General features: G+C 57.7%; 3 protein-coding genes across 5 annotated transcripts; 1 reads left to right on the forward strand and 2 right to left on the reverse strand.

The window, feature by feature from the left end:
* Positions 1–15: 15 nt before the first annotated feature.
* Positions 16–5,845, forward strand: ILK (integrin linked kinase). Of its 2 annotated transcripts, none has more exons than XM_083736982.1 (13): positions 16–144; positions 663–759; positions 1,773–1,938; positions 2,155–2,250; positions 2,518–2,614; positions 3,107–3,190; positions 3,336–3,421; positions 3,506–3,615; positions 3,751–3,878; positions 4,275–4,396; positions 4,483–4,582; positions 5,076–5,206; positions 5,321–5,845. In XM_083736982.1, exons 2-13 carry the CDS (start codon positions 671–673, stop codon positions 5,468–5,470), a joined length of 1,359 nt encoding a protein of 452 aa, XP_083593108.1. In that variant the 5' UTR covers positions 16–144; positions 663–670; the 3' UTR covers positions 5,471–5,845. The 2 variants fall into 2 exon arrangements, with proteins under 2 accessions (XP_083593108.1, XP_083593109.1); XM_083736983.1 differs by having other exon boundaries at positions 134–282; positions 370–759.
* A 2,032-nt stretch (positions 5,846–7,877) lies between these two features.
* Positions 7,878–9,133, reverse strand: TAF10 (TATA-box binding protein associated factor 10). The gene is made up of 5 exons (XM_083737614.1): positions 8,915–9,133; positions 8,557–8,822; positions 8,408–8,472; positions 8,151–8,265; positions 7,878–8,054 (listed from the first exon to the last, which is right to left on the reverse strand). Exons 1-5 carry the CDS (start codon positions 9,072–9,074, stop codon positions 7,965–7,967), a joined length of 696 nt encoding a protein of 231 aa, XP_083593740.1. The 5' UTR covers positions 9,075–9,133; the 3' UTR covers positions 7,878–7,964.
* A 481-nt stretch (positions 9,134–9,614) lies between these two features.
* Positions 9,615–16,742, reverse strand: TPP1 (tripeptidyl peptidase 1). Of its 2 annotated transcripts, XR_014563913.1 has the most exons (14): positions 16,651–16,722; positions 16,454–16,555; positions 15,744–15,883; positions 14,803–14,953; positions 14,583–14,704; positions 14,064–14,242; positions 13,701–13,899; positions 13,157–13,345; positions 12,344–12,416; positions 11,804–11,924; positions 11,296–11,454; positions 11,051–11,188; positions 10,670–10,864; positions 10,408–10,613 (listed from the first exon to the last, which is right to left on the reverse strand). XR_014563913.1 is itself a non-coding variant. In XM_083737634.1 (13 exons), exons 1-13 carry the CDS (start codon positions 16,668–16,670, stop codon positions 10,727–10,729), a joined length of 1,731 nt encoding a protein of 576 aa, XP_083593760.1. In that variant the 5' UTR covers positions 16,671–16,742; the 3' UTR covers positions 9,615–10,726. The 2 variants fall into 2 exon arrangements, 1 of the variants encoding a protein (XP_083593760.1); XM_083737634.1 differs by having other exon boundaries at positions 9,615–10,864; positions 16,651–16,742.
* Positions 16,743–22,688: the final 5,946 nt, after the last annotated feature.

A 22,688-nucleotide genomic window follows, 5' to 3' on the forward strand; every position in this document is an offset into this window, starting at 1 on the left:
GCGGGGCGGGAGCGGCGGGGCCGTCGGAGGGGAGCGGAGGCCGGGAGGGGGCGGTCTCCGGCGGGAGCCGCCCGAGGGAGCGGCGGGGAGGAGCCGAGCCGACGGGACGCGCCACACACGGAGCCGCCGCCGCGATCGGGCACGGTAAAGGGGACGGCGAGACGGGGATCGCCCGGGGTCGGGGTGGGGCAGCCCGGCCGCTCGCCTGGCAGCAGCCCCGGCCACGCCCGTCCGTCGCTGGCCTTGCCCGACGGGGTCCGGGAGGGCGGCTTCCTCCTCGGGGCGTCCGCTCCCGCTCTCTTGCCCCGGGACCCCGGGGGCTCAGCTGTCGGGCGCCGCCGCATCGCGCCCTGCCCCGGTCCGAAGAAGCGGCTCTCCCGGCCGGCGCTGCGGCTCTGCTGCGGAAGGGCGGCGTCGGGGGGCTCCTGCCCGGACTTAGAGCCCAGAATCTCGGCCCCAGAGCAGGACGGCGGGGCGGCTGCCTATCGCCCTCTTCCCGCCGGGAACCCGCCCTGAATCGGGACTGCTCGGGCCCGTTACTCGGGGCGGGTGGGGCGCAGCTGCCCCGGACACCCGAGCAGCGGGGGCCAGCCGGGCTGCGGGGCGAGGGGGCTCATCGCGGCTCCGACCGCTGGCTGACCCTCCCCGCCCTCCTTTGGCAGCAGGGACCATGGACGACATCTTCACCCAGTGCCGGGAGGGCAACGCCGTGGCCGTGCGCCTCTGGCTGGACAACACAGAGAACGACCTCAACCAGGGGTGAGTGGGGAGCGGGAGGGAGGGAGGGAGGGAGGGAGGGAGCAGCCCCAGACCCTTCGCCCTGCATTTCGTCCCCTGGGCTGGAAGGGACAGGAAATGACCGCAGCTCCGAAACACGCCGGCAGGAATTCTGATGCCGGAGCTGGGGGGGGGGGGGGGACCTGGATGGCAGAGCAGGTGGCGGGAGTCCAGAAGCACCAGCCCAGCCCTGAGGGGAGGAGGGCAGTGAGGGAGGCTGCCCAGATTGCCCCCTCATTTCAGCCTTGCTGTGGAGGAGCCCTGGGGTGTGTGTGGGGGGGTGAAGTGTGAGGGCTGGCTGCCCATCAAAGGAAGAAGCCCCTTGCTCAAGGAGCCAGCCTCCTTCCTTGGGGGCAGGCGGCTTGAATCTGGGGGCGGTGCAAGGACCCCCAAATCCCTTTAGGGAGTCAAGGGTCAGGCAAATGGGTGGCTTCATTTTCCTCTGGTCCTGAACTTGTTCCTAGTCCTCTGAAGCAGCCACTGCCACCCCCCACCCCCCGAAGTCTGGTCCCCAAGGCTTGAAGGGATTTGGGGGAGGCAGGAAGGATGGGTGGGGTCTGTGATGCCGTCCAGGATCCCCTTCTGATCTTGGAGCTTTGAGGTTGGGCAGCCATCTGTCAAGGGTGCTTTAGCTGAGATTCCTGCCTTGCAGGGGCCGGACTAGGCGACCCTTCGATTTCCGGGCCAGTGGTTGCTTTTCTCCCCTGGGATGCTCCCATCTGCTTGGCCCCCTTGCTGTTGTCCCGGCTGGGGCCTGGGGCTGCCCCGTCTTCCTGGCTCAGATCTCCTTTTAAGGCCTGGTCTTCCTCTTCTCCTGCGCTTGGCTCAAGAAGAGTGAGCTCAGGGAGGGAGGAGGGATTCCTGTGCTCCCAGACTCTCCTCCCAGGCTGCTCCTGCCTCTGGCGCTCCCAGCCTTGACCAGGTGCCCCGGGACCCCTGGAGCTCTGCCCCCTGGCCAGGCTGGGCACTGAGCAGGCCCCTCTCCCTCCCTGCAGTGATGACCACGGCTTCAGTCCCCTGCACTGGGCCTGCCGCGAAGGCCGCTCCAGCGTGGTCGACATGCTGGTCATGCGAGGGGCGCGCATCAACGTCATGAACCGGGGGGACGACACCCCGCTGCACCTGGCTGCCAGCCACGGCCACCGGGACATTGTCCAGAAGGTAGGGGGACCCCACAGGGAGGGGGCTGCCCAAGGTCCCCACCCCCTGCTTCCCCACATCCTCCTCTGGGTCTTAGGGCGCCCCCTGCAGGGAGAGGGAAGAGGGTGGCCGTCTGGCGCATCTCCCTCCCGGGGGCGGGTGAATTTCACTTTGTGGGGGTCTTTTGGAGTGGGATTTCCTTCCCCAGCCCACCCTCTGCCTTCTTGCCCTGCTCAGCTGATCCAGTTCAAGGCCGACATCAACGCGGTGAACGAGCATGGGAACACACCCCTCCACTACGCCTGCTTTTGGGCCCAGGAGCAGGTGGCTGAGGTGAGGGCCGCTTTGGCAGAGGCACCTGGGGCGCCTGGGTCTCTTCCTGCCGCGGTGGCAACATTCGTGCTCTGTTCAAGCAAATTCCTATGCCCCAATTCACACAATTTAAAACTAAATGAAAGCCCCCTAATAGGAGGGCAGCGGTGCCCTGTGGGGAGTGGGGCTGGTGGAAGACCTGGTGCCCTGTGGGGAGGGGGCTGGGCCAGAAGGGCTTCCGTGGGAAGACAGTCATTCGCCTCACTTCTCACCCTCCCCATCCTTCAGGACCTGGTGGCCAGCGGGGCTCTCGTCAGCATCTGCAACAAATATGGGGAGACACCCCTGGAGAAGGCCAAGGCGCCCCTGCGGGACTCCCTGAAAGGTGAGCGCAGCTCCTGACACCCTGCCTCCTTAACCCCCTCCCTGCTCAGCGGCTGCCTTCAGCTACTTCCCCCCTTTGTTTTGGGTCAGACTACATTTGTTAATTTGTTTAGAGCGTTTGTACACACTTATCTCCCCGAGTGCATTACATGCAATCCATGACCTGGCTTCTTCTCCAGCCTGCCTGATCTCTGCCTCTTGGCCGCCCTCCTTCTGCCTCTGATTCTAGATCCCTGCTGTTACCTCTTCCCACACCTCCTCTTCCCAGTCTCCTGCCTCGGACCACTCCCCACGGTCTCAGCCCCAACCCCTGGAGGGCTCTGAGCCTTCTTCCCTTGGGCTTCCCCTGCTGCTTCCTGCCACCCTTCCTCTGCATCCCTTCCTGCTTCCTGGCCCTGCCTGTTCAGTGAGTCTCCAGGCGCTATTGGGGGGGCCCTTCCCACCCCCTTTCCACCTGCGCAACATCCCTGTTTTCTCTCCCCACCCCCTCCAGAGCGAGCAGAGAAGTTGGGCCAGAGCCTCACGCGCATCCCCTTCAAGGACACATTCTGGAAGGGCACAACACGGACGAGACCTCGTAAGAGCCCTGCAGGAAGGGGGAGACCTGGGAGGCGGGGGGGGGGAGGCAGAGGGGAGAAGGGGACTCTCCTTGCCCAGTGGGTTGGGTGGGGGGGGGGGTTTCCTTCTGCAGGCTGCGCCCGGCTGATGGTCTTCTCTTTTAGGCAACGGGACTTTGAACAAGCTGGCTGGCATCGACTTCCGGCAGCTGACCCTGGGACACAAGCTCAACGAGAACCAGTCTGGAGAGGTGGGGGCCACTCCTTTCCCCTTCTCCCCCCCCCCTCCGGTCTCCTTCGCCCCCCTCCCCTCTGACCTTCCGCCTTCTCCACAGCTCTGGGAAGGGCGCTGGCAGGGAACCGGCATCGTCATCAAAGTGCTCAAGCCCCGAGACTGGACGACCCGCAAGAGCCGTGATTTCAATGAAGAGTACCCCAAGCTCAGGTGGGTGGGTGGGGGGTCTCGTGGGGATCGTCAGAAGCTGCCCTTGGCCCCCCCCCCCAGCCCCTGCCTGCCCATGTGAGCGCGGGCGGTGGGTGGCTGGGCTGCTTCCTCCACTCGCCTCCTTGCCCCTTGCAGGATCTTCTCCCACCCCAACGTGCTGCCGGTCCTGGGCGCCTGCCAGTCTCCTCCTGCTCCGCACCCCATCACCCTCACCCACTGGATGCCCTACGGCTCCCTCTACAACGTGCTCCACGAAGGCACCAGTGAGTCTCGCTTCCCATGCCTCACCTCAGGGGCCTTGCTGGGGATGTGGGAAGGGATCCCAGGGATCTAGCCGGAATCATTTGCTCTCTCTGTAGCTCTCGGGAGGGAGCAGAGTGCTTTCTGGCTGCCTTTACGTCTTTCCAGGCCTAAAGTGCGTTGATGGCCAGAGCCAGAAAGGGTTTGGGGGCCTGAGTGGCTCCTGTCCAAGAGCCTCGTGCCATTCTTGCGCTGTGGCCCCCTGGCTTGGGCAGCCTGAATCACAGGCAGCCCTTGGAAGCCCTTCCCACCCTTCCAGACAGCGCTCAGGAGCAAGTGCTGACCCCAGCAGAGGCAGGTTTCCCCCCCCACACACACACACATTTGCCCCCCCCCCCCCGCTCTCTCTCCCCCTGCAGACTTTGTGGTGGACCAGACGCAGGCCGTGAAGTTTGCTCTGGATGTGGCCCGAGGAATGGCCTTCCTGCACACCCTGGAGCCCCTCATCCCGCGCCACTATCTCAACAGCCGCAGCATCATGGTGCGTGGGGGCCCTTTCTGGGGTTCAGTGGGCTGGTGGGGTCTCTAGGAGGCTGAGCTCCCCGTTGTGTCCTTCCTCCCCCACAGATCGATGAGGACATGACAGCCCGGATCAGCATGGCAGACGTCAAGTTCTCCTTCCAGTGCCCTGGCAGGATGTATGCGCCAGCCTGGGTGGCTCCGGAAGGTGAGTGGCGCCCTGCCCTCCGCTGACATCCAAAGTCGAGCCTGCTGGATCGGGCCAAGGGGGGTGTGCCATCTGGCCGACCAGATGCCCCTAAGGGGAGCCCACCAGCAGGATCCAAGCGCCAGAGCCAGTCTCCCCCCCCCCCCTGCGACTGTGGAGGGCAGAGCAGTCACTGCACTAAGAACCGTTGCACAGATCTCCCCCCCCCCCCAACTTGTCATCCTTCTTTTCTGGCTCTTATTCTTACTTTCATTATATTTCTTTATTGCTTATTGCAGAAGAATACCTCAAACTGAAAAGGACTCCCGGGGGGGGGGGATATCTGTTCCTGTGAGTGCCTCTGACCACTTTGCCACACTGCCGTCCTCTGGCCACCCCTGGGCTTGCTTGGGGGGCCGAGTGCAGGCAGAGCAACTGCCCTGCTGGGGAGGGGTCCCCCTTCAGCGCCCCCTTCCAGCCACTGCGTTTCTGCAGCCCCTCTTTGCTCCCGCAGCTCTGCAGAAGAAGGCAGAGGAGATCAACCGCCGCTCGGCCGACATGTGGAGCTTTGCCGTACTGCTGTGGGAGCTGGTGACGCGGGAGGTGCCCTTTGCTGACCTCTCCAACATGGAGATTGGCATGAAGGTGAGGAAGGGGCAGGAGGGCAGGACCCCCACCCCCCACCTTGGCAGGGTTGGACTGGGCGACCCTTGGGGCCCCATCTGAGGTTCTTCTTCTTCCTCCTCCTCCTCCTCCCAGGTCGCCCTGGAGGGGCTGCGGCCCACCATCCCCCCAGGCATCTCCCCCCACATTTGCAAGCTGATGAAGATCTGCATGAACGAGGACCCAGCCAAGCGCCCCAAATTTGACATGATCGTCCCCATCCTTGAGAAGATGCAGGAGAAGTGAGGGGAGGGGGACGTGCTCTGCAGCCCCCCCAGCCTGCCCACAAGTGCCTTGGGGAGGCGCTGATGACAGGAAGCGCCACTTCCTTGCTCTTGAAACAAAACGGTACAGAAGGAGCCACCGCCTTGCCCCCCTCCCCTTTGGGGCAGCTCTATTTGGGGGGGGGGTCCCTGCTGTAAGCTACCCTGGCCTTTTAAGCTCCCCCAGCAATGCTGCGCTGCCTTCCACAGTGCCTAGCACCCCGTCCCCTCAGCGCGCATCAGCAAGGTCACCTCGCACTCGGAGCCCACCGCCTGCCTTTGCGCTGCACGGTTTTTATCTTTTCTATGCAGGCCCCTGTCCAAGCCAGAGGGCTCAAAATAAAGAGTTATTAAAGGAGACCGTGGTCACTGCAGCCTTTGTGGGGTGAGGGGGAGACAACCGGCTGCCCCAGCTTCCCTGGTGGGCCTCGGCTGAAGAGGACGGTTGCTCCAGCCCCTCCTGCCATTGCCGCCCGGGAGCCCGGTCCATTTCCAACATACTGTGGGGAGGCGGCTGTATTTGGGTTCAACTCTCCATCAGGTGCCACACTCTGGCTGGTCTTCTGTTGCCCTCAACTGAAACCGGCCTTTTCCTTTTCAGTCTCCCAATGCCATGGCAAATATGGGCCACAACCCTCTTTCAGACACAGCTCAGAAAGGAAAGTGCAGAGCTGGGAAAAGGACAGGCAGCGGCAGCCAAAAGGCTCAGCAGGCAGCAGCCTTTCTCCTGGTCTCATGCCAAACACATGTGGGTGCTTTGAGCAGGATCAGGCCACTGCTCCTAGCAGCTCTGCAGCTGCTCCAGCACTAGAGGCCATGTGCCTCTGGGCTCCCCAGCTGTGGTGGGTGAGATAGGCCTCTCGCCGGAGCCAGGAGCACGCTTGTGGTTTTCCTTGCAGAGGACGTTTTCCTGCTCCACGAGTAATCGCCTCCACACATCTTCTTGGAGAGACGACCCATTGGAATGGGAGAAAGAAAGCAGAACAGATGCAGTGGGTGCGGGCGGGGTGTGTTCTCATTGGCACCAACTGAGGCCATCCTCCACGAGCTGCAACGCCCATCGCCATGTGGTTGGTGGCCGGGGTCACAGGACAGGGGAGGCTCTGAGGCAGCTGCCGAGTCACGCAGAGCCACTTGATTGCATGCGGGGGGCGGGGGCTGTTTCGCACAGCTCCGTGCCCTCCTGAAGGGTTTTTGCCTAGTGGGAAAAACTGTGACCGTGCTTGACTGGACAGAGAGGGACTTTGTGAGTGAGCTTTGGAGGGCCTGGACTGTCGCCTACCATAGAAGGGCAGGAGTCACACCTGCTGCCCAACGTACCACTGCCATCCCCCTGCCCCAAAGTCCCCCTTCTCCAATAGAATGGTTCAAAACCTGTGGGGCATCCAGATGCCGGGGGGAGGTTGACCTTCAAGAGGACAGTTCCCTCTGGTTTCCCCAGCCCAGCATAAGTAACCAAAGAGAAAAGCTGCTGCAGCTGGAGCAACTGAGCCCCTGACCCGGGAGCAGGCAAGCTTTCCACCCACCTCCCCCCTGCAATTCCTAGCTGTTTTGCTCCTGGATCAGGGCCATGCGGGCCCACCAGGTCCAGCAACCTGTTCTCCTGGTGGCCAGCCAGATTTCCCCACAGGGGAACAAGCAAGCAGCCCCCAGGCACCAGAGCCCATCTCCCCTTGCTGACCTTGGCTTCCCCACACATCACAGGCAAAGCTGGACGAGCTTCACTGTCCAGGAACATCACTGCCCTAGTGCCAACAAGACGGAGGAGGGAGGCCCTGCCCAGGCTATTCCCATTCTCTGGAGCATGTGCAGAGGGCAACTAAGATGAACTGTTAGGTATGCTGAGCCTGGAGAAGTGAAGACTCTCAGGAATCATAGACTCTTAACGAGATGGAGGGGATCCCAAGGGCCATCTCAAAGAGAAGAACAACTACCAGACATTTAGAAGACATCTGAAAACAGCCCTGTGTAGGGAAGCTTTTAATGTTTGATGGATTACTGCACTGTAGTATTTTGTGGGAAACCACCCAGAGTGGCTGGGGAAGCCCAGCCAGATGGGCAGAGTATAAATAATAATGTCAGAAAGTTTTTTCGAATGTTTAGTCGGAATCCCTTTTCTTGAGACTCCTGCACTGCAGCTGGGTTGGACTAGATGACCCTCGGGGTCCCTTCCAACTCTAAGAGTCTATTAAATGCCTTCCACATGCCTTTTCCTTCCACATGCGCCACAGGAAATGCTGGATGAACTTCCTTGGGTGCTACCCAAAGACATCTTCCTTATCCCCCCAGGTGTCCAGGGACATCTTTGCTTCAAATACACCCCCCCATCTTTTATCAGAGCTGCTCCCCTCCTCCTCCGATGCAGAAGGAGCGACAGGCGGGGCAGGGAGTTCAGGAAAGGGAGAACTTTAATGGTACAGCAGCCAAGAGGAAAGAGAAGCAGTCCAAGAGCGAATCCAGGGGGTTGGGGCAGGCAGCTATGTGAAGTAGTGGGGCTTCTTGACGTTGATGCCGTACTCGGAGAGCGCGGGCGCAAGGTCCTCCATGGTGAGGGTGTATTTCTTGTCCTGCAGTGGGGGAGGGGAGAGGGAGGGGCGTCAGCTGGGCCTCCCGCCTGGGCACCTCAAGGGAGAGTTGTGGAAGGGGCATTTGGGAGACCTCACCTTGCTCTTGTTTCGGGAGCTGCCAGAGGCCGTCCCCTTCATCTTGCAGTGCTGCAGAGCGTCGTTGGCAATGTCGGAGATGAACTTCTGGGCGGCCAAGGAGATCAGGCGGATGCTGAAAGGGGAGATCAGAGGAGGGATGAGGGGAGCGAGTGAGAGGTGGTGTGGCTGAGCCCCAGGATGGGTCCCTAAGAGCCACACGGGGCCCCTAGAGGAAGGGGCAGTCTATCGGTCCTGGGGACGTGGTCTCCACTTACATGCGCGGATCGGAAGCTTCGAAGCCTGCGCGGTTCAGGTAGTAGCCCGTGACGGCATCTGGGATCTGGAAGGGAAGCATGAGGAGGACGGTTCGAGAGGGAGATGATGCCAGCAGGGGCCAGGGGCCGGTCGGGGAAGGGGGCCTCACCGTGGGCGTGTAATCCTCCAGCTGCAGCAGGAAGTCGACCAGCGGGGCGCTGGAGGCGGGAGAGGAGGCCGGGGCGGCGGAGGCCGAGGCGGCGGCGAGGGCGGCAGGCTTCGAGTCCCCGTTGGCGGCGGCTCCGGGCGGCGCGAAGATCCCGTTGGGCACCGAGGGCGCCGCCTCCGCGGGATGTGCCAGCAGTGAGGACGAGGAGGAAGAGGAGGAGGAAGAGGAGGAGGAGGAGGAGGAAGAGGAGGAGGAGGAGGAGGCACCTGCGGGGAGAGAAAGGGATTTAGAGGGGGACCCTGGGCGAAGAAGGGGAGGGAGGCGCCCCTCCCCCTCCCCCTCCCCCCGTCCCGCTCACCGGCTCCTCCGGCTCCGGCCACGGCCGCCACGAGCCCCGGGCTGCCCTTGGCGCTGTCTCCCCCGGCGGCGGGGAGAGGGACGGGGACGGCCGGGCTGAGGTCGGGCTCCAAGCCGCCTCCTCCGCCGCCGCCGCCTCCGCTTCCCCCGATGGCGCTCATGGAGTCCCGGGCCAGCAGCGTCGCTCCGAGCAGCTTCTGCGCAGGCGCCGCGAGCCCAGCCGAGAGGGCGGGGAAGACGGTCCCGGAAGTGGAGGGGCGGGGCCTGAGCGGCGGCCGCCGCTTCCTTTTCCGGGCCGATCTGCGGCCTCCGCGCAGACGCCACTTCCGCTCTCCTCTCCGGGGCGGGGCTGGGGGCGGGGCGCCCGAGCTGGGCTGCGGAACTCCCGGCCACGAGAGAGGCAGCAGCAGCAGCGGCGCCCGGCAGCCGTCCAGGGCGGAGTGGGCCAATCCTCGGAGGAGGAGGGGGAGCGGGCGGCGAGGGGATCCGGCGGGGGCGGACGGGGCGCGCCTGCGCTGCTGCTTCTCACGGGGCGGGACTCGAGCAGCATGGGGAAGAACGGAAGGGGTCCCGACCCCCCTTCCGGGTTCAGTCCCCTCCGGCAGCAGCTGCAGGTGGGCCTGAGAGACCCCGGCGCCAGCCAGGGACGCACCCAACCGAAGCCAGAAATCCATACACCACAGGACAGCCCTGATGGGGGCAAGTCTCCAAAGTCTTTCTTTATTGCTCTGCTTTTGCATTCACACCCATGAACCCGAGACACCACAAATCTGTTGTTTTCAAAAAAAGAAATCACAACCATAAGTAATTGTATTTAGAATCATCAAAACTGAATATATAAATCCATTATTGGGGGAAGAATATCCGTGTTTCCACGTTGAATGCTCTAGTGCAAATTAGGGGGTGGGAATGGGGGAAGAAGTGCTGCCTCCATTGGAGCAGGAGGGAAAGAAGGGGGGGGGCTTCCTGGCAAAGATTTCCCAGGCAATGGAGGCATTGAACTGGGCTCCCTCCACCCAAAAATCCCCCAACCTGCAAATGGTGCCCAAGTAGTGCTGGCAAAGCGGTTCCTGCAGGTGGGGCAGGATTGGGGCCAGGACCCAAGCAGCTGTGGCCTAGAGGAGAGGGACTGAGCTGGCGTTGCATTTTGTGGGCCCCCCATGAGTGGGTCCGGGAGACACAGCGCCAACAGAGGGAGGGCAACCCCCACCCTCACTCCAATGAGGTAGTTTCCAGTTGGAGCTTGTGAAGAACTAATCAAGAGCATTTGGCTATGGAGTAAGTTTCCTAGAGGCAGGACTTCATCCTGAGAGTATGGGGAGGGGGGTACATCACACCTTTAGGTGCAGAAAGGCACACCCTGTGACCCCTCCCCCTACCTGATTTGCCAGTAATGGGACTGCTCCTGTGTTGCTGTAGATGCACAGTTCTCACATTTGCTAAGAGAAACACCACAACTCTTTCCACGTCAAGGTATTTCACGTTCAAGCACGATTTAGACTGTTCGCTTTTAGTTGCACCTTCTCCTCCTGACGAACCACTATAGATTTACAGAGATGAATGTTTGCATATTTCTGCTTCCACTGTCTTTTCTGTTAGGCTAATGCACACTTTTTGGACCTGCAATGGAGGCGGGGGGAGGCCCTCTGAAATGCCCCCTGCCTCCATCTTGCAGCCTGAGATTCCCAACCCACACACTCCTTCCCCCCGAGCAGATGTGGCTTTGGCTGCTGGACACCAAGGAAGACCTCTCAACTCCCCCGGCTGTTGAGTGGCCAAGCGCCATGGATGTCTGCCAGTGTGATGTGGCCGCCTAGCCCAGCAGGGCAGACAGGAGCTCTGGGTAGTTTGGTGTCCCCCAGCCGGTGACGGGATCCCAGGAAGGGGCCGCGCAGAATCCTTGACCCTGCACAGTTTCATCTAGACACGAGTAGTGGCAGCCCGAGGTCACCTGGGAGGAGGAGAGAGGAAGAGCGTGGCGTCAGGCAGAGCAGCCCCAGAAAAAGACCCCCCGCCTTTGCCCCGTGGGGCAAGCAAAATGCTGCTGTGCTGCGTGCAGACACCCCACACCCCGCTGGCAAAGCCAAGGACCAAGCTGCTTCAGCAGGATGCGGCCCCAGCCCCTTCCCACACTCACGTCATAGAGGGCAGTGCTGTTCCCCTTCTCCTGGAGCTGGTAGAGGGCGGGGTTGAGGAAGCCCAGGGGGGGCTGTCCTCGCTGGAGGCGCCGGTCGTTGATCAGAGCTATGATGCCCCCCACCACAGGAGTCGAGGCCTGTCAGGGGAGAAGAGGCAGAGTGAGGCCCGGCACCCACAGGCGGCCCTGCCCAGGCGCGGGCACCAGGCGGGCAACGCTCAAGAGCCTGCAGGCAGCAGCCTCACCGAGGTGCCGGAGACCCAGGGCATGGGGATGCGGTTGGACACCACCCAGTAGTTGTCGGAGAGCGCGGCCAGGTCTGGGTAAGCTCTGCCCGTCTTGTTGTAGTAGCTGGAAGGTGGCAGCTTGGAGGTCGTGCTCAGGAACCGCTTCACGGCTGTTGTCTGTTGAGGGATAGACGAGAAGAGGAAGGAGGCAGAGCTGAGACGGGTCCTGGGTGAGGGAGTCCCACCTGTCTGGGAGGATCTTTCCTTTCTGGACTCTCGGGGGGGGGGGGCTTGGCAGCCCTTCAGGGTGAGCTCCTGAGCTTCAAAATTCACCACCACAGTAAAAGCCATTAATGCAAATGTTCGCAATTTTAAAGAAGGCTTGTGGCAAGGAGTTCCATAGTGGATCATGGAAAACCCCAAAGGGCCCAGGAGCTGCAGACTGAAATCTGCCATGATGGGTCAACAGATTCATGACTGCCAGCAGGGAGCCACGATGGCACCTTGCGAGTGGCATGGGACTCACCTGGTACTTTGGCATCGGGAAGACATTGCTGAAGCCTCCCCCGCTGATGGAGTCCGTGACCTCAGCACTGACCAGGAAGGGGTGCTGGAAGGACGTCCCCCCCACTGTGGTCACGTATGGGCTGTGGGCACAGCAAGGCAAGGCGTCACCAAGGCACTGACAGCCCCCCAGGATGACTGGCAAGACACAGGCAGCCCTCCAGCGGCTCCCAGTGTGGCAGAAGGCAGCCCCCTCCCCAAGACGGTTCTGCTTCCATCAAAGGGCAGGTAGCAGAAGGAGGGCTCCCTGCCAAGCCACAGGCCCAACCCAGTGAGGCTGCAGATTTGAGATCTAGTATCTGCTACAGAATCCCTGCATTTTGGAAAACAGGCAAGTGGCTCACTGCCCTGGTTTCAGAGAAGGGCTTGGAAAGGCAAGAGCAGGTCTGCCTAAAGCTCAGGGGGATGCAGAAGGGCCCAGCCTCTGGGAGTGGATCTGGGTCAAGGACCCCCTTCGCCAGCCAGCCCACCTGCCCCTCGCGGTGCCTTCCTCTCCTCTCACCTGGAGGCCGGGAAGCTGGGCCGGAAGGTGTGCTTCCCTCCGTGGGCTGACCGACAACCTGCTCCAGAGTCACCTGCAGGGAAAGGGCAGTCAAAGACTTACAAGCCACTTTCCCTCCCTCCCCAAACATGCTGGCCTCACCCCGCGGGGCTCTGCCCCGTTCAGACACACCACGGAAACTGCTTTAGCGGCCTGGGCTTCTAATCGACAGCAACCTGAATTTTATTGCCTTTGTGAAATGTTGCTGCTACACTATTTTATTGCCATTACTGTTTCATTCTATACCATTGATTCTATATTTGACGTTTTTAATTATACGTTTGGAAAACTGCCTTGCAATTGTTTTTGAAATTAACCAGTAAGGTACAAATACTTCAGATTAATGCATTTTATAGTAAATGTACCAAAGCAGCCCACAACACAACATTAATGGATGTTTAAGCTATACTATGTATTAAAATAAGGAACTCTGAAAGCGCTTTAACACACAATATAAATCACAGCCTAAGACCACAAGCTTGCCAAGGAGGACAATAAAATGTCCCACGTCAACAACAATATTGCCCCTGTCTTCCTCCTACAAGGTAGGCAGACCCACCAATCAGAAGTTCTTCTGACTGGAGGAGATGTTCACCCAGCCAACCAAGAGATAGCCAGATGCATCTCCCTTCGTGGAGCACATTTCAAAGGCAGGTGCCACAACCAAGAAGGCCCTGTCCCTCACAGGCTTCCCTTGACTGGGCACAGTGGCAGAGCAGGAGGAACATGGAGACAGTTTTGTGTTTCGAGGGAGGGGAACCAAAGGCTACCCACCTGAGGCAAAGAGGATGCTCATCCCTCGCGCGGCTGCCTTCATGAACTCCACATTGACCCGCTCCATGTACGCCCGGGACAGGCTGTCCTCGTCGTCGCCGTAGCTGACCGTGTGCACCCAGGGCAGGGCAGACATGTTGCTGAGCACCAGCAACCACTGCAGGAAAGGCTCCTGGCTCTCATGCCTCCCTGGGGGAGGCAAGGGGAGAAGGAATATCAGCAGGGCCCACGGGGAGCCGACCTTGCACGGGAAACAGGGAGAGGTGGGGTGGGGGCAAGCCAGCCCAGAGACCCCCTCCTGCCTCCAAAATGTCTGCCTCATCCTGGAATGGGTGCAGAGCCCGCCAGCATCTTCCAGTATAGCACTCAGCCCCGACTGGTCCCAGGATGAGGGTGGCGCAGAGAAAGCAGCCAGGCAGCCCCATCCCAGGGGGTTCCTGCCCCACCCCACTTCCCAGGTCCCCTGGGAGAGGCAAGAGAGAGGTTGGAGCCCTGCCCCTTGGGGGGCTAAGGAAGACGGGGAGCCAAGCGTGCTGGTCAGTACCACCGTTGCTGAAGACCCAGGTGGAGATGTTGGCCCCGGAGCTCATGATGTACTCCACGTCCAGGCTGGCTTCCAGGCCGGCCTTGCCCCAGCCCTGGTGCCCGACCACCTGGTCCACGCGCAGATGGTGAGGGAAGCTCTTCCCAAAGAGACCCATGAACTCCGCCAGGTCCGCTTGGTGGAAGTACTGCTCCAGGAACTGGAGGGGAAGGAGAAGAGGCAGGCGTGGGGCACACAGACCCAGCACACCTCCTTGCCAGGGGCCGCTCCCCTGAGGGCGGCTGGGCGGCAGGGCTGAGGGCAGCTGGCCCCAGGACACTGAGGGAATGGAGAGGCTGCCGGGGGGGGACGCCCCCCAGTTACCTGGGCACAGGCCTGGCTGTTGTTGCGGGAGCTGCCCACGTCCTTGTCAGTCAGGTTGTACCGCTGGCGGATCACAGCCGGCGTCACCCCCAGGTGAAAGGTGGAGAGCAGCGCTTTCCCGGCAGTCCAGGCCCTACTCACTGCCTTCCTCTCAGCAGGGAAGCGGTGAAGACCCCCCACTGAGAATTGGGAGGAGGAGGAGAAGAAGAAGCAGAGGATGCAGTTATCCTGGGGCAGAAGGAAGGGGGCACCTAAAGCAGACTTTGCTCAGCCCAAGGCTCAAGGCTAACCAGGGGCGGGGGAGAGATCTGCTCAGTCCGGCCCGCCCTCCCTTCATCACCACCCACTTCTTGGCAGGGTAAAGAGAAAATCAGCTCCCCCACTCCTACGGTGGGAGATATTTGCCTATTTCCAGGGCTAGACACACCCCCTCCGAGGTTCCCTGGAAGTCTGGGCTTATGCACACGAGGGACAGAGTCTCCCCTGCTGCCGCTCCCCATTTCCCCAAGGCTTCCGTACCAAAATCCAGGTGCTCTGCCAGCTCCTCTGCTAAGGTGTAGGCAAAGGGGGACCTCACGACGCTTCGCTCCCCGTTGACGTAGCGCTGGAACTGTGCCCCCGGGAGGAGCTGCTCTGCCGTGCTGCATGGAGAAGCCTCGGTCAGGGTCAGCTGTGGGGGGAGCTCAGGGCGCCTTCTGTGCCCTCCCCTTGCCCCAAGAGCCCCCAGGCCCCAACTCACCCGGCTGGCACCAGGCACTGCAAGAAGTCCTTGGTGCCCACCTCTGTGCAGTCCCAGATCCCATGAGCCTCCAGCCACTTGTGAACGGCATTCAGCGTCTGCGGGGAGGGGGCGACCAGGGCCTGCACCTCCGCCAGAGACAGGAACCGGCCTGCGAGACAAAGGGGAGCGTGGAGGGAGGGAAGGAGACTTCTGGTGGCCCACCTACCTCAGAGGGTCCCAGGGGTCTCCCTCCACCCCCCGACTGTCAGGGGAGCTGGGCAGCCAAGCAAGAGCACAGTCTTCCATCGCTGGTTGCCAGTGGCTGCTCAGTCTGCCCACTTCCTCTTGAAGGTGCCACTTCTGGTCCCCCTTGACTGACAGGCTTCCCCTGAGAGGCCTGGGAGCAGCAGCAGCAGCAGCAGCATAGGAATGGGGCTGAGAGCTCTGCTAGGGACTCCTAGGCTAGCCAACTCCCCCCTCTCAGGAAAAAGAGTTCCCTCAGGACACAGGAAAACCACCAAGATGGTCCTGTGGTGTAAAGACATCCTTGGAGTTGGGAAGAGGAAATCTGCCTGCCTGCCTTCCTCCCACAAACCCTATGAGCTGCTCCTCCTCCCAGGGAGCCACCAGAGCGCCAAAGATTGCGCAAGGGAAGCTGAGCAGGATGTCCCCAGGGCCACAAACAGGACCATGTCCCGCTGCGCTCCGTAGGACTCACTGCCTGGGAGACATTCCGAGGGCTGCACTGCGAGGGGCTCAGAAGTGCTGCAAGGGAGCCCAGGAACAGGATGTGCCTACCTTAGAGTAATCTTGTAAGGAGAGCCCTGTGCAGTCTGCCAAGGACACGTGACTCGTGCCCCTGAGCCACAAGGAGGCCTGCTCTCCTGGCTGTACTGAGAGATCAGGGAAGCCCCAGGAGGAGGGCAGAAGCAGGGGGCAGAGAGAGAAGGGGACATTACCATACTCTGGAGCGTCTGGAGAGGAGACTCGCTGCACCAGCTCCTCCAGGAGCCCCACATTCTGCTGCCGGAGGGCGAAGGTCAGGCTCAGCGCCTCCGAGGCAGCCACTCGACCCAGACAGCTCCATCCCTCCGGGATCCTGGGAAAGAGACAGGGCTGTCACAGGTGGCACCAAGCTAGCAGAGAGCGGTGTGTGGGCGGCGGAGGCGCGAGCAGCGCCAGCCAAATCTAGCTTTTCCCCCAGAGGAACCGGGAATTAACACCCTGCACCCGTTTCACAGAAAAGGAGACCGGTGGGGACCCGGCAAGCTCAGCTGGCAAGGCCAAAGGGGGCTTCCGTCCCCCAACCAGACCCACCCCCTCAGAATAGTAACATTAGTATAGATAGCCCACCCATCTGGGGGCGGGTCCTTCCTGCCAGCCGGACCCCAACCTCCTCCGGGCCGACGGGCGCTTGGGGTCGGCGGCTGCCCATCTCCGCGGTCGGCCTCCCTCGGTCGAGCCCCGGCTGGCAGAGGCCTCCTTCGCGAGAGACGGGCGGCGAGCAAGCCCCGAGGGGCCCAGGCGCCCGTCGCTCGCCGCGCTCGTCCTGCTGCCCCGACGACGCCCTGCGCCCCAGGCCCGGCCGGGGCCGCGCTAGCAAAGCAGCCCACCGCGGCGAGAGGCGGCCCGGCCCCGCCACAGCCTCTTCCCCGCTGCGGCCGCTTACTGGAAAAGCTGGTCCGGCTCCGGAGCCCACCCGAAGGCGGCGGCGGCGGCGGCGTCCAAGCGGAGCAAGGCGGGCAGCTGGAGCAGCGCCAGCAGGAGGCACCTGCACGGGAGAAACGGGAGGGGTGTCAGGCAGCGGAGCGGGAGGCGTCGGCTTCCTCCTTCCCCGCGCCCCCCGCGCCCCCCGCGCCCCGGTACCGGCAGTCCAGCAGCCCCATCGCAGCGCAGCCTCTCCCTCGAGGCAGGAGCCCAGAACTGAGTCACGTGAGAAGCTGCCCGTCACATGATTCGGGGGGGGGGGACATCCAGATCACGTGGCTCGCCCGCTGGGCTGCTTTGAGCTGGCTACACTCTGTGCGTGCTCAGAGGCCACACTCTGGCCGCCGGAACCGAGGCCGGGGCGGGCGAGAGGGGGCGCCTGTGGACCCCCCGATTGATGCCCCCCCCAGCCTCGCCCGGTGGGACGCAGGGACAGGGCTCATTAAAAAGAAAGGAAAGCGCGAGATGTTAGGAGGGGCTTTCCAGGAAATCTGCCAATCGGGAAAGGAATAAATCCAGCCGCCCTTTTGATGGCCCTCTCTATAGCATTCGCCGGGTGAGAGCTCGGGCGCCTTTTCTGTCCGGGGGCTGCGCTGGAAGCGGCAACGCTCGCCCTCGGGATCCTGATGGGGAGGAAGGCGACGAGACGCCCCCTTCCCCGCCGCAGTTGCACCCCACGTGGGCAGGCGCGGGATGCCCAGCTGCGCTTGGAGGGCTATTGCGTGACTAACTTTGCTTTTTAGCACGCATTAGAAGTGTGTGGGGATCAGAAGGGGGTGAGATGAAATGGTCCCCTGCAGGAGCTGTCGCAGTGCTGCCAGGGGCACCTGCCCATCGTTCGCATTCCCACCACATCTCTTGGGAAAGACGGAGGAGCCCTCGCCTCGTCTGCAGGCCCGGCAGAGAGTGGTCTGGTGCTCTTCCTTCCAAAGCTATCTAGTAAGAAGCATCGCCTGCTGCGGAGTAAACACAGGCCCCTGGGGGACATCAAGTGCTTTGTGGAAGGGGGACTGGCATTGGTTGGCACTGGCATCCGTTTCAAGGCTGGAGCCCAGATCCAGGTTAGAACCACAGCCTCAAAGGATGAACACTCCCCCCAGGAGCCCCCCTGCTTCACACCAGTCTCTCAAGTTGGGTTGGTGGGAGGGACCTGCACAGGAAGAGCCCGGCAGCTGAGCCAGACCAAAGGCCCGTCTGGTGCAGCTCCGTCTTCTCTGCATGGCCGGCCAGACGTCTCTGGGGAACCTGCAGGGGGGGCCTGTTCTGTTCCCAGCAAGTGGTGTTCAGGGGCATCCCAGCACTAGACTTAGAAGTCATGTTAGAACGTAGCGTTGTGGGACACGGGTGGCCCTGTGGTCTAAACTACTGAGCCTCTTGGGCTTGCTGATCAGAAGGTCTGCGGTTCAAACCCGCGCAACAGAGTGCGTTCCTGTTGCTCTGTCCCATCTCCTTCAAATTTGCAGATGACACCAAACTGGGAGGGGTGGCTAACACCCCAGAGGACAGGATCACACTTCAAAACGACCTTGACAGATTAGAGAACTGGGCCAAAACAAACAAGATGAATTTTAACAGGGAGAAATGTAAAGTATTGCACTTGGGCAAACAAAATGAGAGGCACAAATACAAGATGGGTGACACCTGGCTTGAGAGCAGTACATGTGAAAAGGATCTAGGAGTCTTGGTTGACCACAAACTTGACATGAGCCAACAGTGTGACGCGGCAGCTAAAAAAGCCAATGCAATTCTGGGCTGCATCAATAGGAGTATAGCATCTAGATCAAGGGAAGTAATAGTGCCACTGTATTCTGCTCTGGTCAGACCTCACCTGGAGTACTGTGTCCAGTTCTGGGCACCACAGTTCAAGAAGGACACGGACAAACTGGAACGGGTCCAGAGGAGGGCAACCAAAATGGTCCAAGGCCTGGAAACGATGCCTTATGAGGAACGGCTAAGGGAGCTGGGCATGTTTAGCCTGGAGAAGAGGAGGTTAAGTGGTGATATGATAGCCATGTTCAAATATATAAAAGGAGGTCACATAGAGGAGGGAGAAAGGTTGTTTTCTGCTGCTCCAGAGAAGCGGACACGGAGCAGTGGATCCAAACTACAAGAAAGAAGATTCCACCTAAACATTAGGAAGAACTTCCTGACAGTAAGAGCTGTTTGACAGTGGAATTTGCTGCCAAGGAGTGTGGTGGAGTCTCCTTCTTTGGAGGTCTTTTTTTTAAAATAGATGTTTATTAAGGTTTTAAGAATTATATTAAAAACAAAACATAACAACAATACAATCAAACACAAAAAAACAACACAAGTATAATTTCATTACCTTATTTTCTTATACCTTACTTTCCCGACTTCCCCATACCTCCCCTCTCTGTGTTCCAATTTCTATATTATTAATTCAGCAAATCCTTTCCCTTAATATCATTTAGTTTTTAACCCTTCTTTTCTTACTACTTATCCAATCCGGCTGGAAACCACACAGTTTCTAAACCAACGTCATTCTAACATTCATTAACTTTGCAGTATTTCTTGAGATAGTCCTTAAATTTCTTCCAATCTTCTTCCGCTGTCTCTCTCCCCTGGTCTCGGATTCTGCCAGTCATTTCTGCCAGTCCCATATAGTCTATCACCTTCATCTGCCATTCTTCCAAGGTGGGTAGATCTTGTGTCTTCCAATACTTTGCGATGAGTATTCTTGCTGCTGTTGTATCATACATAAAGAATGTTCTATCCTTCTTAGGCACCATTTGGCCGACCTTCTTTGGAGGTCTTTAAGCAGAGGCTTGACACCCACATGTCAGGAGTGCTCTGATGGTGTTTCCTGCTTAGCAGGGGGTTGGACTCGATGGCCCTTGTGGTCTCTTCCAACTCTAGGATTCTATGATTCTGCCAATCTAGCGGTTCGAAAGCATACAATTGAGAGCAGATAAATAGGAACTGCTGCACCGGGAAGGTCAATGGTGCACCGGGAAGGTCAATAATTGACATTTTGGAAAAGCTAGAAGTGAATATAAATACCAAAGCAGTTTTGATATTTGTAGACGCGGAGAAAGCCTTCGACAATATTTCTTGGAGCTTCATGAGGAAGAATCTTCAGGGGATGGGAATAGGCCAAGGGTTTGAAAACGGTATAGGTGCAATATAGTCTGAGCAAAAAGCTAAACTAATTGTAAACAATGTGGTTACGAAAGAATTTAAGATAGAAAAAGGGACACGTCAGGGGTGCCCAATCTCCCCACTACTTTTTATATCAGTCCTGGAGGTTTTGCTGAACATGATCAGAAGAGACCGGTTGGTTAAAGGTATACAGGTCGGAGCCAAACAGTATAAACTGAGAGCATTTGCAGATGATTTAGTACTTACACTACAAGAGCCAGAATCTAGTACAAAAAGGGTTTTAGAATTAATTCAAGAGTTTGGTCAAGTAGCAGGATTTAAATTGAATAAGTCAAAAACTAAGGTTTTAGAGAAAAACCTAACAGCTATTGAAAAAGAGAGGTTTCAGAATGAGACAGGTTTAACTGTGGTTAAGAAAGTGAAATATTTGGGGATTAACATGACAGTTAAAAATGTGAATTTATTTAAAGATAATTATGAGAAATGTTGGACAGAAGTGAAAAAAGATTTAGAAACCTGGTCAAATTTGAAGCTTTCCTTGTCTGGTCGAATTGCAGCTATAAAGATGAATGTATTGCCTAGAATGTTGTTTTTGTTTCAAACATTGCAAATTGTGGACAAGATGGGCTGTTTCAAGAAGTGGCAGAAAGATATTTCTAAATTTGTCTGGCAGGGCAAGAAACCCAGAATAAAATTTAAGATTTTAACTGATGCAAAGGAAAGGGGGGGGGGTTGCCCTGCCAGACTTTAAACTTTACTATGAATCAGCGGCATTCTGCTGGTTGAAAGACTGGCTGCTTCTTGAGAACACAGACATTTTGGATTTAGAAGGTTTTAACAATATTTTTGGGTGGCATGCATATTTGTGGTATGACAAGGTTAAAGCTCACAAGGCTTTCAAAAATCATATTGTCAGGAAAGCATTGTATAATGTCTGGATTAAATATAAAGACTTGCTGGAAAATAAAACCCCAAGGTGGTTGTCGCCAATGGAGGCAAAGGCTGTGAAAAGACTCAATATGGAGTCCAAATGGCCGAAATATTGGGAAATTCTGGAACAAGAAGGCGACAAACTGAAATTGCAGAGTTTTGAAAAATTAAAAGATAAAGTGCGAGACTGGCTTCATTATTACCAAATAATGGAGGCTTACAAGTTGGACAGGAAAATTGGCTTCCAGGTGGAAAAATCAAAATTGGAAACAGAATTGCTAGAACCCATAATTAAGAATTTGTCAAAGATGTATAACTTGCTGTTGAAATGGAATACGCAGGATGAAATGGTTAAATCAGCTATGATTAAGTGGGCACAAGATATTGGTCATAACATTATGTTTGCTGACTGGGAACAGTTGTGGACCACCGGTATGAAATTTACAGCATGTAATGCCCTAAGAGAGAATATTGTGAAAATGATTTATAGGTGGTACATGACCCCAGTCAAGCTTGCAAAAATCTACCATTTGCCTGATAATAAATGTTGGAAATGTAAAGAAAATGAAGGTACATTCTTTCACCTTTGGTGGATGTGCCCAAGGATTAAGGCTTTCTGGGAAATGATATATAATGAAATGAAAAAGGTATTTAAATATACCTTCCTGAAGAAACCAGAGGCCTTTCTCCTGGGCATGGTCGGCCAATTGGTGCCAAAGAAGGATAGAACATTTTTTATGTATGCTACAACAGCAGCAAGAATACTCATCACAAAGTATTGGAAGACACAAGACCTACCCACCTTGGAAGAATGGCAGATGAAGGTGATCGATTATATGGGACTGGCAGAAATGACTGGCAGAATCTGAGACCAGGGAAGAGAGACGGCGGAAGAAGATTGGAAGAAATTTAAGGACTATCTTAGGAAACATTGCAAAATTAATGAATGTTAGAATGATGTTGGTATAGAAATTAAGTGGTTTTCAGCTGTAATGATTAAGTAAAAAGAAAAGAAAGGTTGAAAATTAAATGAAAATTAAGGGAGAGGATTTGTTGAATTAATAATTAGAAATTGGAATACAGAAAGGGGAGGTATGAGGAGGCCGGGGAAGTAAGTTATAAGAAAATAAGGGAATGAAACTTTACTTGTTTTTAAATGGTTTTTAGTTTTGTATTCTGTTTTTTATATTTGTTATTTTTTGTGTTTGTGTTTTGTTTTTATTACTGTTTTTTTGTATAACTTTTGAAACTTCAATAAATATCTTTTTTTTTAAAAAAAAAAAAGGTCAATGGTGCTCTGGCCCTCGTCATGGTCCTCCATGCTCCAGTAGCGGTTTAGTCTTGCTGTCCACATGACCCAGAAAGTGCCACACCCCTTAGCTGAATTTGACTGGACTTAACCACCATCCTGGGCTCCTTTACCTTTACCGGTAATGCATGGGCTCCTTGCATTCAAGATGGAGGGCCAGGAAAGGGACTGATCTCTGCTCAAGATGCCAGAGATCTTCTGCCAGTCAGACAGCCCTGGGCTGCAAGGGCCAGCAAGCTGATCCGGCCAAAAGCAGGGCTCCCCTGCACCCCACACCTCAGAACACCCTGCCTGGTCACAGGCTACTGCTAGACACAATTGCAGCTCTCTGAGCACTGAGAAGCAGGGGCTGCCCCCCCCCCAGGTGCACCTGCATGGTTTGGGGTTTCCGTCACACGCGAAAGAGGCACACCTTCCCCCGGCCTCTGACGCCCAAGGTGCATGTCATCAGCACCCATCTTCTTCCTGTGACTAATTTGTTTTGAAGTGCTCATTAAATTGTCGCAAGCTCTGACCTGATGGTGAAATAAGAACAACTCCTCCAAGGACACATCATGCATCCCAGCTGCTTCCTTCCGAAGGAAGTCCTTGGAGGCTTTTGACGTTGATGAAACACAAAAGGATCCTGGCTGCAGGATCAGAGGAACAGCCTCTCCCGTCAAGCAGCCTCTTCTCACAGCAGGGGAAACCTGGAGGCAGGACGTGAGCACAGAAGCAAGGCTCTTCCTTCTCCATTTGGAGACGGGGAGGCTGTGGCCCCCCAGAGGTCACAGTGCCCAACACACAGGTGGCTGAGCATAAGTGGAAGGGCCCAGGAGATCCTGCTTCCCTGCGGAGC

This window comes from Podarcis gaigeae (assembly GCF_964106915.1).
Source record: "Podarcis gaigeae genome assembly, chromosome: 4".
NCBI lineage: Eukaryota > Metazoa > Chordata > Lepidosauria > Squamata > Lacertidae > Podarcis > Podarcis gaigeae.

What these genes read in the sequence shown, in the direction of transcription:
- TPP1 (XM_083737634.1), bottom strand. Translation starts at nt 16,670, where the DNA reads ATGGGGCTGCTGGACTGCCG. An exon ending in GGCAGAGCACCTGGATTTTG is followed by an intron (nt 14,243 to 14,582) that starts GTACGGAAGCCT and finishes CCCAATTCTCAG; the next exon opens with TGGGGGGTCTTCACCGCTTC. An exon ending in GAGCATCCTCTTTGCCTCAG is followed by an intron (nt 12,417 to 13,156) that starts GTGGGTAGCCTT and finishes CTTTCCCTGCAG; the next exon opens with GTGACTCTGGAGCAGGTTGT.
- TAF10 (XM_083737614.1), bottom strand. Translation starts at nt 9,074, where the DNA reads ATGAGCGCCATCGGGGGAAGCGGAGGCGGCGGCGGCGGAGGAGGCGGC. An exon ending in GAAGCTTCCGATCCGCGCAT is followed by an intron (nt 8,266 to 8,407) that starts GTAAGTGGAGAC and finishes CTCCCCTTTCAG; the next exon opens with CATCCGCCTGATCTCCTTGG. An exon ending in GCTCCCGAAACAAGAGCAAG is followed by an intron (nt 8,055 to 8,150) that starts GTGAGGTCTCCC and finishes CCCCCACTGCAG; the next exon opens with GACAAGAAATACACCCTCAC.
- ILK (XM_083736982.1), top strand. Translation starts at nt 671, where the DNA reads ATGGACGACATCTTCACCCAGTGCCGGGAGGGCAACGCCGTGGCCGTG. An exon ending in CCCAGGAGCAGGTGGCTGAG is followed by an intron (nt 2,251 to 2,517) that starts GTGAGGGCCGCT and finishes CCCATCCTTCAG; the next exon opens with GACCTGGTGGCCAGCGGGGC. An exon ending in GAAGAGTACCCCAAGCTCAG is followed by an intron (nt 3,616 to 3,750) that starts GTGGGTGGGTGG and finishes TGCCCCTTGCAG; the next exon opens with GATCTTCTCCCACCCCAACG.